At 38.0% G+C, this 14,591-nt stretch overlaps 1 protein-coding gene across 4 annotated transcripts in view; it reads left to right on the plus strand.

The window, feature by feature from the left end:
* Positions 1–14,591, plus strand: part of FDX1 (ferredoxin 1) — a 35,838-nt gene that overhangs the window by 3,992 nt on the left and 17,255 nt on the right. For all 4 annotated transcript variants that reach the window (XM_036861113.1, XM_036861112.1, XM_036861114.1 and 1 more), the window contains exon 2: positions 1,072–1,196. In XM_036861113.1, coding sequence (XP_036717008.1) covers positions 1,072–1,196 — 125 coding nt within the window. The remainder of the gene's footprint in view (positions 1–1,071; positions 1,197–14,591) is intronic.

Here is a 14,591-nt window from a genome sequence, read left to right on the forward strand (position 1 = left end):
CTTCTGATCAAAATTTTTAATTACTAGGATCCTCTTTTTTCAACATTGAGTTATCAAGGATGACATTATCTGATAAGGCCTCAGCTGCCTTGTTTGGGAAATGAGATGATGGACTTGGTAATTTGCAAGATATTTATAGCTCTGAAATTATGTAATTCTAGGTTTTACTCACACTAAACAACGTTTTCTTTGATGGACTATTACCATCTATTGGCAGTAGTGAAAATTACAACTAATTCGTTTAAGCTGAAGTACATCTTTTCAATTGTGAGGTACAAATTTAAATGACCAGTAGTGGAGGATAAGTATCTAGTTGATAATATGATTTCTTTTCCCAAAGTTTGGACTGATGTTTGTGAGAAGGGTAAGAAATTTAAGTTAGTTAGCTAACTGATAACTAGCTGATAGATATCCTATAGTAATGAAACATGTAGGGAGGTATTATATTTATTTTCCCACATATTCAAACAAAGAATACCTTTTTTCTAATCCCTTTGTTTTTCGAGTACACTATATGGACCAAAATGAGATGTTCAAATACTCAGAAAACTATCAAACTGCTGGCTCTCAGTGACCGTACTTATCAGACACTTGCATAACAATTGCCTTATCAATAGCAGAATGATTTGTTTTTAAAGCTCTCCACTACCGTCACTTAGTCTTTTAGGGACACATTCATGGAGACATTGTTTTTCAGAGAGCTATGTGAGAGCAAAGCAAACTTCACGAGTGATCATGATTGCTAAGCATTTCATGTAACTGTGACCTGACAGTGACCACTGGGGAGACACATACTACAAGGTGGCCTTGATAGTGACGTACTTGCTATTTCCTTTAAGGTGGCAGAGCTTCCCTCCTGGTAGATGGGTAGATAGATATGCCTCTGATTTGTGGTGTCTCCTTCCCAAATAAACTTGGGAAAGAAAAGAAAATACTGTAAAGGAGGATATTTGCACACACACACACACACACACACAACCTATTTTTTTGACGTTACAGGTTCTTAAAACAATTATTTTAAAGTATCTTTTGAAATTACTAAAAATAATAAAGGACTGCTTCCTTTTCCAGCTCAGAAGATAAAATAACAGTCCACTTTATAAACCGTGATGGTGAAACATTAACAAGCAAAGGAAAAGTTGGTGACACTCTACTAGATGTTGTGGTTGAAAATAATCTAGATATTGATGGTTTTGGTGAGTATGGAACATTCTTTAAAATTTATAAGTGAAACTATTGAATAGGTTTCAGCTTTGTTTTTTCGAAGAATTTTAACTAGAGTATGCTAAGTGAAATATTAAAATTCAGGATGTGTTAGTGTTATTCTCACCTATAAAGAATAAGAGTGACACCGTGTTTCTCTTCTTTGAACATTTAATTAGCTATATGCCCCAAAGTCTGTTGCTTCATTATGTTATTGATTATGTGTGCAATGCAAAGCTGGGAGTAGGAAGTGGAATTGAAAGATACCAGGTTGAGATAATAAATGTCATATCACAGGGGTAGTTAAATCATTTTAAGTTAGTCTTTTTTTTTTTTTAAACTTTATTTTGACATAATTTTAGACTTATAGAAAAGTTGCAAAAATAGTACAGAGAGTTTCTGTATAATCTTCACTCAGCTTCCCCTACTGATAACAATTTATATAACCATAATACAATAATCAAAACGCAGAAATTAACATTGGTTCAATAACTAAAAAACTACAGATTTACAGAATTTTGCTAGCTTTTCCACTAATGTCTCTGTTTTGGGATTCAATCCAGGATCCCACATCGCATTTAGTTATCATATCTCCTTAGTCTCCTTCAGTCTGACATTTCCTCAGTCTTGTTTTTCATGACCTTGATACTTTTGAAAAGTACTGGTAAGTATTTTGTAAAATGTTCCTCAATTTGGGTTTGACTGGTGTTTTCTTTCTCTCTTTTTTTTTAATTTAATTTTTTAAAAATTATTTAATTTATTTATTTATGTATGTCTGCACCATGTGGCTTATGGGATCTTAGTTCTCAACTGGGGCTTGAACCTGGGCCCTTGGCAGTGAAAGCATCGAGTCCTAACCACTTGACCTCCAGGGAATTCCCAGACTGGTGTTTTCTTAATTACATTGAGCTTGTGCATTCTTTTTATTTTAAGTGAGTTTTATTTTACTTACGACTTTCTTATTTTATTTTATTTTTATTGAGATATAATTGACATGTTAGTTTCAGGTATACAACATGATGGTTTGATATTTGTATACACCGTGAAGTGATCACCTGAACAGTAAGTCTAGTTAGCATTCATCACCATACATAGTCTTGAACGCCAGCTCACCTTCCTAGAAAGGGTAATTAATCTACGTCTTACTAGAGAAGGAAGTGTTTTGTTTAGAAAGTTTTCATTTCTAGGCTTTTGACCATATTCCTTAACCACTCACACAAAGCCCATGTCCTGGAAGCTGCCATCTTAGAGCTCAGGGATACCCTGTATATCACTTGTCAGTTTTGCTCGAGCATTCTCTCTGTCTAGAACGGTGGTTCTTTAAGAGGATTCCATCAGTGTCACTTGGGAAATGCACATTCTCAGGCGCCACTCCAGACCTACTGATTCAGAAAGTCTGGGGTGTGGCCCAGAAATGTGTGTTTTAACAAGCCCTCCATGTGATTTGGTTGCATGTTAAAGTTTGAGAACCATTGGTCTGCAGTCAGGTCCAAGGAGCATATCTGACTATTCTTCTTTCAAGGCGCTGTTCACATTGCACTTTTTTTTTTTTTTAATTTTATTATTATTATTTATTTATTTTATTTATTTTTGGCTGTGTTGGGTCTTCGTTTCTCTGCAAGGGCTTTCTCTAGTTGCGGCAAGCAGGGACCACTCTTCATCGCGGTGCGCGGGCCTCTCACTGTCGTGGCCTCTGTTGTTGCGGAGCACAGGCTCCAGACGCGCAGGCTCAGTAATTGTGGCTCACGGGCCCAGTTGCTCTGCAGCATGTGGGATCTTCCCAGACCAGGGCTCGAACCCGTGTCCCCTGCATCGGCAGGCAGATTCTCAACCACTGCGCCACCAGGGAAGCCCCCACATTGCACTTTTAAGAACACTTTTCATATCAGAATTATTTCTCCTCCTCCATTCTCCCATGATATATTAAATATACTTCTCTATGTTAATATTCATCTCAGTTTTCCTTTTTAGAGGGAATATCCCTTTCCTTTATTAGAGTTTGTGCTTTTGGAAGACTGTTATCACTCAGGTAACCAGAGTTGGCACTCAGTAATATTTGCTGAATTTCTGAATCTAATGTCAGTTTCAGGGATAACTGTAACAAATACCACTTGAGTGCATACTACATCCCAGCATGTGTTATCTATTATTGTAACAACTCTAAGAGGTAGATTTTTTTTTAACTTCCGTTTTATAGATGAAGAAACTAAAGTTCAGAGAAATTAATGTTCCCTGGGTCATACAGGTAGAAAGTGAGAAGGCTAAGATTCAAACCTAAGTCTCTCTAACTCCTAAACCTCTGCTTTTTCCTTTATGCCTTTTTCTCTAAGAAGCATCTTTCCTTTGTGAACACTTGTTACAGAAATTAGGTGATGAAATAGTTGATATAGTTCTAGTTTTAAGGAATTTTTTACTCTAATGCAGTGGTTCTTGGCTAGGACTGAGTTTCAGAATTCTGCAGAACTTTTAAAAATGTTACATCCTTGATGGTAAGGGAGAGAGGGAAGTTGTGCAGGTATCCTTTTAAAAAGCTCCACCTGGTTCAGATCCATACCATGGTTAAGAACAACTAATTTATGGAAAAGAACCCATTGATAATTTATATATATATTCTATGAAATTTATATTTTATTGATCTCCCTCATGAGTTCATATTCAGCAACACTTTTGACTAAGCTTGGTTTCTCTGAATTATTCTCTCACAAATGAAAAGTATTACATTGCACAGTAATTGAGAACAGACTCTGGAATCAGACAAATTGTGGTTCATAAACCAACATTGTCACTTACTAGCCATGAGACCTGGAGCAAGCTACTTTACGTCTGTATGCCTCAGTTTCCTCTTCTGTAAAATAGGATTGTAATAGTTCTAACCTCATAGGGTTGTTAAAGATTAAATAGGATATTGGAAGTGAAGTGCTTAGCATAGTGGCTACGTTGGTAAGAACAGTAGGATTTGTGACATTTTAACTTGCCCTGTTCGCCTTCTCCTCTCCCCAGTTCAACAGTAGCCTTAAAAACCAGCAGCCTTGTGGCCACTGGAGGGGCAAACTGGTTTGAGTTCCTCAGAAGGTCCCATCTCCAGAACGTTGTCACTTGTCTTGCAGCTTCTCAGAAAAGCTCTGTTCCAGGGCGTTGTTACTTGACCTGCCTCAGAGATTGCTCTGTGGGGAGGCTCTGTCCCTAGGACTTCCGTCTAAAATAATTACCTGCAGTTGTTGAACACTGTGCTGCCTGAGGCTGTGATGCCACTTGGAGCAAACAAGAGCCCGGCCAAAAATCTAAAAGTAGATCTGGGGAACGAGATGTCTGTAGTGGGCTTTGAAATGCTTCAGGGATCTAGAAGACCACGCACAAATGCAGGACTGTGTTTGTGCCCAGGAAAGACCCGACAGGGCCCCAGTCTCTCATCTCTGGCTGACTTTGAGGTCCCATGCAGGTGAAGGCCAAGACAGACATGTAGACTGCTTGAATGCTGAAGGTGCGCCTAAGCACGCACCGAGCTCCTCAGCAAAGGGTAGAAGCCGTATTGGTTCAGAGCACTGAAGGGAAACCTCCATCCAGTCATCTAGCTGACCACTAAGCTCACTGAGTGGAGACATTGGTGGTCACATGCTACAGGGAATACAGACCTCAGAGTTAGTCTGGGAAAGTCACTAGAGAAACAAATAGCAACAACAACAAAAACCAAAAAGCCAGCCACAACAACAAACCCAGGGGAGACAGTGGTGATCTGACTTCCAGAGTTACCATATTATATTACTTAGAATGTCCACTTGGCAGCAAAAAATGCAAGACACCCAAAGAAACAGGAAAGTATGGTCCATACTCAGAAAAAAAAAAGCAGTCAATAGAGACTGTCCCCAAGGAGGCCCAGGCATTAGACTTACTAGGCAAAGATGTTAAATCAGCTGTTATAAAAGTTCAGAGAGCTTAAGGAAAGTATGTGGAGATATTCTTGGGCCTTTGCACATCTGTGTGTGTGGACCCTGTTACCACTCTGTGTGAGGGTATATAAAAGAAAGAGTGAACTTTGTTTCTGCCCTTGAGAAAGCTGATCTCCTGTGCTCTGGGAAGGCTAATGTGGAGGCTGTGAACCGGTAAATCTCTTTCTATAAATTTCTTCACAGATTCCATCTCAGCTTTAGGAAAGGACATGTATACTAAGCTGTTTACTGCAAAGATGTTTGTAACAGCGAAAGATTTGAAATAAGCAAATGCCCATCAATAGAGGACTGATATATATAGTCCTACAAGGGAATACTATATGGCTGTGTTTAAAAAAGAAAAAAATCTCTGAAAGGAGTCTTAAAAACAAATATCAGTGATTACCTGTTGATAGGAGGGAGGCAGAGGGTAGACTTTACGTGCCATGGTGTATTTAATCCATCTCTTTCTTTGGACATTTAGGTGGCTTCCAATTTTCAACTATTGTAAATAACCTTAAGGTGAACATCCCCAGAAATACCTTTCTATGTTTTTTTTTTTTTTCTTTTTTTCTATTTTTTTTTTAATGCTATTCTTGTCTGCTTACATTCTTTTTATGTATGTATGTATGTATGTATGTATGGCTTTGTTGGGTCTTCGTTTCTGTGCTAGGGCTTTCTCTAGCTGTGGCAAGCGGGGGCCACTCTTCATCGCGGTGCGCGGGCCTCTCACCATCGCGGCCTCTCGTTGCCGAGCACAGGCTCCAGACGCGCAGGCTCAGCTATTGTGGCTCACGGGCCGAGTTGCTCCGCGGCATGTGGGATCTTCCCAGACCAGGGCTTGAACCCGCGTCCCCTGCATTGGCAGGCAGACTCTCAACCACTGCGCCACCAGGGAAGCCCCCCCTTTCTATGTTTATATTCTATAATTTTCTTGCATTAAATTCCTGGGGATGGAATTACTTAGTAAAGTTTGTTTTATAAATTGTTTGCTCAAACTGTTTGCCTGTTTTTCAAATGAGGTATTGTTTATTTTCAGCCGTTAGGAAAGGCTCTTCAATTGTGCAAAAAAAAAAAAAAAAAAAGAAAAGAAAATTAATTTTAAACATTTATTTGAAAGGCTTTTAACTTCTGTTTTACATGAAGCTACATTCAGTAGCTACATAAAGTATTTTACATTACTTTATTTATAGTAGATAATTTTCATGAGTTGCTTTCCATTTCTTTGAAATAAAAGTGTAAGTATTTTGACCTTAATACTTGAAAGTATCTTTAAAATTTTTAAAAAGTATTTTTCTTTAATTTTTAAAAGGTATATATTGTAGTACACTGTTTTTCAAACTGCAGGTTGCAGCCATTTGTGGGTCATATAATCAATAGCTTTCAACTAGAATTTAAAGTAATTAAAAAGAACATGTAAAAACAGACCGTCTTTTGTATTATTCCATGAACTGCTTGTTTAGCTATTTTACAAAGTATATGTATACTAGGTTGTGATGTAAAATGGAACTCAAAATTTAAAACATTCTTTTTGGAAGCCATTGGTTAGAATGATTAAGAATGGAGTCTTCTTGCCTGGATTTGTTCCCCAGCTCTGTCACTTTGCCAGCTTTGTGACCTTGGGTTACGTCTCTAACCCCTTCATACCTTGTCTCCTTAAGGGTAAAATGGGAATTATGTTAGTATCCACCTCGTAAGGTTGCTGTAAAGATCCGATGAGTTTATCTAAGCAAGGCTAAATAGATGTTAGCTATTTTTGTTAACATAGTTATTACTACAGGCTCATTGTTCATTATAACAAATTTAAAAAGTACATTAAAAAAAATCAGAACTTCCTATAGTATTTTTTTTATTTTGGGGGTGAGATTTTTATTTTTGAATTTTTGAATTTTATTTTATTTATCTTTTTATACAGCAAGTTCTTATTAGTTATCCATTTTATACATATTAGTGTATATATGTCAATCCCAATCTCCCAATTCATCACATCACCACCCCCACCCCCCGCTGCTTCCCCCCCTTGGTGTCCATACGTTTGTTCTCTACATCTGTGTCTCAATTTCTGCCCTGCAAACCGGTTCATCTGTACCATTTTTCTAGGTTCCACATATATGTGTTAATATACAATATTTGTTTTTCTCTTTCTGACTTCACTCTGTATGACAGTCTCTAGATTCATCCACGTCTCTACAAATGACCCAGTTTCGTTCCTTTTTATGGCTGAGTAATATTCCATTGTATATATGTAACACATGTCCTTTATCCATTCGTCTCTTGATGGGCATTTAGGTTTGCTTCCATGACCTGGCTATTGTAAGTAGTGCTGCAGTGAACATTGGGGTGCATGTGTCTTTTTTTTTTTTTTTTTTTTTTTTTTTTAAATAATTTCCTCCTCCTTTTAGCTACTTTTTTTTATTTTTATTTATTTATTTATTTTTGGTTGTGCTGGGTCTTCGGTTCGTGCGAGGGCTTTCTCCAGTTGCGGCAAGTGGGGGCCACTCTTCATCGCGGTGCGGGGACCGCTCTTCATCGCGGTGCGCGGGCCTTTCACTATCGCGGCCCCTCCCATTGCGGGGCACAGGCTCCAGACGCGCAGGCTCAGCAGTTGTGGCTCACGGGCCCAGCTGCTCCGTGGCATGTGGGATCTTCCCAGACCAGGGCTCGAACCCGTGTCCCCTGCATTAGCAGGCAGATTCTCAACCACTGCGCCACCAGGGAAGCCCCGCATGTGTCTTTTTGAATTATGGTTTTCTCTGGGTATATGCCCAGTAGTGGGATTGCTGGGTCATATGGTAATTCTATTTTTAGTTTTTTAAGGAACCTCCATACTGTTCTCCATAGTGGCTGTATCAATTTACATTCCCACCAACAGTGCAAGAGGGTTCCCTTTTCTCCACATGCTCTCCAGCATTTGTTGTTTGTAGATTTTCTGATGATGCCCATTCACACTGGTGTAAGGTGATACCTTATTGTAGTTTTGATTTGCATTTCTCTACTAATTAGTGATGTTGAGCATCTTTTCATGTGCTTCTTGGCCATCTGTATGTCTTCTTTGGAGAAATGTCTGTTTAGGTCTTTTGCCCATTTTTCGATTGGGTTTTTTGTTTTTTTAATATTGAGCTGCATGAGCTGTTTATATATTTTGGAGATTAATCCTTTGTCCATTGATTCGTTTGCAAATATTTTCTCTCATTCTGAGGGTTGTCTTTTCGTCTTGTTTGTAGTTTCCTTTGCTTTGCAAAACTTTTAAGTTTCATTAGGTCCCATTTGTTTATTTTTGTTTTTATTTCCATTACTCTAGGAGGTGGATCAAAAAAGATGTTGCTGTGATTTATGTCAAAGAGTGTTCTTCCTGTGTTTTCCTCTAAGAGTTTTATAGTGTCCGGTGTTACATTTAGGTCTCTAATCCATTTTGAGTTTGTTTTTGTGTATGGTGTTAGGGAGTCTTCTAATTTCATTCTTTTGCATGTAGCTGTCCAGTTTTCCCAGCACCACTTACTGAGGAGACTGTCTTTTCTCCATTGTATATCCTTGCCTCCTTTGTCATAGATTAGTTGACCATAGGTGCGTGGGTTTATCTCTGGGCTTTCTATCCTGTTCCATTGATCTATATTTCTGTTTTTGTGCCAGTACCATATTGTCTTGATTACTGTAGCTTTGTAGTATAGTCTGGAGTCAGGGAGTCTGATTCCTCCAGCTCTTTTTTTCCCTCAATACTGCTTTGGCTACTCGGGTCTTTTGTGTCTCCATACAGATTTTAAGATTTTTTTGTTCTAGTTCTGTAAAAAATGTCATTGGTAATTTGATAGGGGTTGCATTGAATATGTAGATTGCTTTGGGTAGTGTAGTCATTTTCACAGTATTGATTCTTCCATCCAAGAACATGGTATATCTCCGTTTGTATCATCTTTAATTTCTGTCATGAGTGTCTTATAGTTTTCTGCATACAGGTCTTTTGTCTCCTTAGGTAGGTTTATTCCTAGGTATTTTATTCTTTTTGTTGCAGTGGTAAATGGGAGTGTTTCCTTAATTTCTCTTTCAGATTTTTCATCATTAGTGTATAGGAATGCAAGAGATTTCTGTGCATTAATTTTGTATCCTGCAAATTTACCAAATTCACTGATTAGCTCTAGTAGTTTTCTGGTGGCATCTTTAAGATTCTCTATGTATAGTATCATGTCATTTGCAAACAGTGACAGCTTTACTTCTTCTTTTCCAATTTGGATTCCTTTTATTTCTTTTTCTTCTCTGATTGCTGTGGCTAAAACTTCCAAAACTATGTTGAATAATAGTGGTGAGAGTGGATATCCTTGTCTTGTTCCTGATCTTAGAGGAAATACTTTCAGTTTTTCACCATTGAGAATGATGTTTGCTGTGGGTTTGTCATATATGGCCTTTATTATTTTGAGGTAGGTTCTCTCTGTGCCCACTTTCTGGAGAGTTTTTATCATAAATGGGTGTTGAATTTTGTCAAAAGCTTTTTCTGCATCTATTGAGATGATCATATGGTTTTTATTCTTCAATTTGTTAATGTGTATCACATTGATTGATTTGCGTATATTGAAGAATCCTTGCATCCCTGGGATAAATCCCACTTGATCATGGTGTATGATCCTTTTAATGTGTTGTTGGATTTGGTTTGCTACTATTTTGAGGATATTTGCATCTATATTCATCAGTGATATTGGTCTGTAATTTTCTTTTTTTGTAGTATCTTTGTCTAGTTTTGGTATCAGGGTGATGGTGGCCTCATAGAATGAGTTTGGGAGTGTTCCTTCCTCTGCAATTTTTTGGAAGAGTTTGAGAAGGATAGGTGTTAGCTCTTCTCTAAATGTTTGATAGAATTCACCTGTGAAGCCATCTGGCCCTGGGCTTTTGTTTGTTGGAAGATTTTTAATCACAGTTTCAATTTCATTACTTGTGATTGGTCTGTTCATATTTTCTATTTCTTCCTGGTTCAGTTGTGGAAGGTTATACCTTTCTAAGAATTTGTCCATTTCTTCCGGGTTGTCCATTTTATTTGCATAGAGTTGCTTGTAGTAGTCTCTTAGGATGCTTTGTATTTCTGCAGTGTCTGTTGTAACTTCTCCTTTTTCATTTCTAAGTTTATTGATTTGAGTCCTCTCCCTCTTTTTCTTGATGAGTCTGGCTAATGGTTTATCAAATTTTGTTTATCTTCTCAAAGAATCAGCTTTTAGTTTTATTGATCTTTGCTATTGTTTTCTTTGTTTCTATTTCATTTATTTCTGCTCTGATCGTTATGATTTCTTTCCAACTGCTAACTTTGGGTTTTGTTTGTTCTTCTTTCTCTAGTTCCTTTAGGTGTAAGGTTAGATTGTTTATTTGAGATTTTTCTTGTTTCTTGAGGTAGACTTGTATTGCTATAAACTTCCCTCTTGGAACTGCTTTTGCTGCATCCCATAGGTTTTGGATCATCATGTTTTCATTGTCATTTGTCTCTAGGTATTTTTTGATTTCCTCTTTGATTTCTTCAGTGATCACTTGGTTATTTAGTAACGTATAGTTTAGTCTCCATGTGTTTGTGTTTTTTACGTTTTTTCCCCTGTAATTGATTTGTAATCTCATAGCATTGAGGTCAGAAAAGGTGCTTGATATGATTTCAATTTCCTTAAATTTACTGAGGCTTGATTTGTGACCCAAGATGTGATCTATCCTGGAGAATGTTTTGTGCATACTTGAGATGAAAGTGTAATCTGCTGTTTTTGGATGGAACGTCCTATAAATATCAATTAAATCTCTCTGGTCTATTGTATCATTTAAAGCTTGTGTTTCCTTATTAATTTTTTGTTTGGATGATCTGTCCATTGGTGTAACTGAGGTGTTAAAGTCCCCCACTATTACTGTGTTACTGTCGATTTCCTCTTTTATAGCTGTTAGCAGTTGCCTTATGTATTGAGGTGCTCCTATGTTGGGTGCATATATATTTATAATTGTTAAATCTTCTTCTTGGATTGATCCCTTGATCATTGTATAGTGTCCTTCCTTGTCTCTTGTAACATTCTTTATTTTAAAGTCTATTTTATCTGATATGAGTATTGCTACTTCAGCTTTCTTTTATTTCCATTTCCATGGAGTATCTTTTTCCATCCCCTCACTTTCAGTCTGTATGTGTCCCTAGGTCTGAAGTGGGTCTCTTGTAGACAGCATATATATGGGTCTTGTTTTTGTATCCATTCAACGAGACTGTGTCTTTTGGTTGGAGCGTTTAATCCATTCACGTTTAAGGTAGTTATTGATATGTATGTTCCTATTACGATTTTTGTAATTGTTTTGGGTTTGTTTTTGTAGGTCCTTTTGTTCTCTTGTGTTTCCCACTTAGAGAAGTTCTTTTAGCATGTGTTGTAGAGCTGGTTTGGTGGTGCTGAATCCTCTTAGCTTTTTCTTGTCTGTAAAGCTTTTGATTTCTCCATCAAATCTAAATGAGATCCTTGCCAGGTAGATTAATCTCGGTAGTAGGTTCTTCCCTTTCATCACTTTAAGTATATCATGTGACTCCCTTCTGGCTTGTAGAGTTTCTGCTGAGACATTAGCTGTTAACGTTATTGGAGTTCCCTTGTATGTTATTTGTCGTTTTTCCCTTGCTGCTTTCAATAATTTTTCTTTGTCTTTAATTTTTGCCAATTTGATTACTATGTGTCTCGGTGTGTTTCTCCTTGGGTTTATCCTGTATGGGACTCTCTGCACTTCCTGGACTTGGGTGGCTATTTCCTTTCCCATGTTAGGGAAGTTTTCGACTGTAATCTCTTCAAATGTTTTCTCGGGTCCTTTCTCTCTCTCTTCTCCTTCTGGGACCCCTATAATGCAAATGTTCTGTTTAATGTTGTCCCAGAGGTCTCTTAGGCTGTCTTCATTTCTTTTCATTCTTTTTTCTTTATTCTGTTCTGCAGCAGTGAATTCCACCATTCTGTTTTCCAGGTCACTTATCCGTTCTTCTGCCTCAGTTATTCTGCTATTGATTCCTTCTAGTGTAGTTTTCATTTCAGTTATTGTATTGTTCATCTCTGTTTGTTTGTTCTTTAATTCTTCTAGGTCTTTGTTTAACATTTCTTACATCTTCTCGATCTTTGCCTCCATTCTTTTTCCGAGGTCCTGGATCATCTTCACTATCATTATTCTGAATTCTTTTTCTGGAAGGTTGCCTATCTCCACTTCATTTAGTTGTTTTTCTGGAGTTTTATCTTGTTCCTTCATCTGGTACATAGCCGTCTGCCTTTTCATCTTGTCTATCTTTCTGTGAATGGTTTTTGTTCCACAGGCTGCAGGATTGTAGTTCCTCTTGCTTCTCCCTGTAGTCTTATCACACAGAGATAACCATGAACAGAATCTTTTTCCCCTGATGCCCCAGAAATACAGAAAATTTAATGCCAATACAGTCTTCAGTAGTTTGATAAGAATTCTGCATTAATTTATACCGACTTAGAAGAGAAACTTTAAACATCAAGGATCCTAATGTGTTCAGAAATTTTGGCATGTAAATACACATTTGAGGTAAGCTAAACTAGGGTCACAAATGATAGAGTTAAGACTCAGCCACTTTCTAGAACATAGATGACAGAAATGCAGTCAAGAAGTCTGAAATATTATGTTTATACAGAAGAGGTTGTGATAACAACATTATAGGGGCAACTATTTCATTCATTTCTAAAGTCGAATACAGAACGCCCTTTACGTATTGCCTTTGTTATAGTCATGCTCACAGGTGAACACCATATGCAGACGAGGCTGGCCAAGTACAGAGTGTCTGTACAGTTTCTCCCTGGGTGATCTTATCCCTACTGTGACCTTAAATCCCATCCAGATGCTCATAGACACTTTTTTTTTTTTTGTATAAAATTTACTTTGTTTTTTTTTTTAACATCTTTATTGGCATATAATTGCTTTACAATGGTGTGTTAGTTTCTGCTTTATAACAAGTGAATCAGTTATACATATACATATGTCCCCATATCTCTTCCCTCTTGCATCTCCCTCGCTCCCACCCTCCCTATCCCACCCATCTAGGTGGTCACAAAGCACCGAGCTGATCTCCCTGTGCTATGCGGCTGCTTCCCACTAGCTAGCTGTTTTACATTTAGTAGTGTATATATGTCCATGCCACTCGCTTACTTTGTCCCAGCTTACCCTTCCCCCTCCCCGTATCCGTCCATGTAGGTCTGCATCTTTATTCCCGTCTTGCCCCTAGGTTCTTCATGACCATTTTTTTTTTTTTTAGATTCCATATATATGTGTTAGCATGCGGTGTTTGTTTTTCTAACTTACTTCACTCTGTATGACAGTCTCTAGGTCCATCCACCTCACTACAAATACTTCAGTTTCATTCCTTTTTATGGCTGAGTAATATTCCATTGTATATATGTGCCACATCTTCTTTATTCATTCATCTGTTGATGGGCATTTAGGTTGCTTCTATGACCTGGCTATTGTAAATAGTGCTGCAATGAACATTGGGGTGCATGTGTCTTTTTGAATTATGGTTTTCTCAGGGTATATGCCCAGTAGTGTGATTGCTGGGTCGTATGGTAGTTCTATGTTTTAGTTTTTTAAGGAATGTCCATACTCTTCTCCATAGTGGCTGTATCAGTTTACATTCCCACCAACAGTGCAAGAGGGTTCCCTTTCTCTACACCCTCTCCAGCATTTATTGTTTGTAGTATTTTTGATGATGGCCATTCTGACTGGTGTGCAGATGCTCATAGACTCTTAAGTTTACATTGTTAGCTCACACCATTCCTCTGGGCCCTGGACTTATAGATTCAACTTCCTACTTTATATCTTTGTTGGAAATTGCACAGGCATTTAAACAAGTCAACATATTTAAACAGATTTTGATTCTTTCCCCCCCACCACTGAAGCTTATCTTTCTGAGAATCTTTTCTGCCAGTAGCAAGCATCACTCAGGTGCTCCAGCCTGAAACTGGAGAGCGTCTTTTATTCTTTCTTCTTCTCTATCCTCTACCTTCAGTCCATCAGCAGCTCCTGTCAGATGTGCTCCATGTATGTCTCCAATGTGTCCTGTGTTCACCATCCCTGCAGTCACTACTTGGGGCTGGCTAGTTACTATGTTCCAGGAACTGCACTACTCTGCTTCTGCTCTTGAGCCCAGCAGCTAGGGTGATTCATCATAATGCACATCAGACAGGTTCCTTGATTTAAATCCATGAATAACTTTTCATTTAGGATAAAATCCACATTCCTTACCCTAGCCTAAAAGGCTTTGCATTAACTGGCCCCATCTGCCTTTCTTTCTCTCCCCCATTTCTCATTGTTCTTTCTCTCACTTTGGCCACACTGGTCTTTTATCAAGAGCTGAACTCACCCAGAATTTCTAGCTTGGAGACTTTGTACACGCTTTGCATTTTTTTCTGCCTGGGACACTTCCCTCTCACTCCACCCTGAATATCCTGTATGTGTTTGCTTTTTATACATCTGGTCTCAGTTTAT

The sequence above is a fragment of the Balaenoptera musculus genome, chromosome 8 (assembly GCF_009873245.2).
Source record: "Balaenoptera musculus isolate JJ_BM4_2016_0621 chromosome 8, mBalMus1.pri.v3, whole genome shotgun sequence".
Lineage (NCBI taxonomy): Eukaryota > Metazoa > Chordata > Mammalia > Artiodactyla > Balaenopteridae > Balaenoptera > Balaenoptera musculus.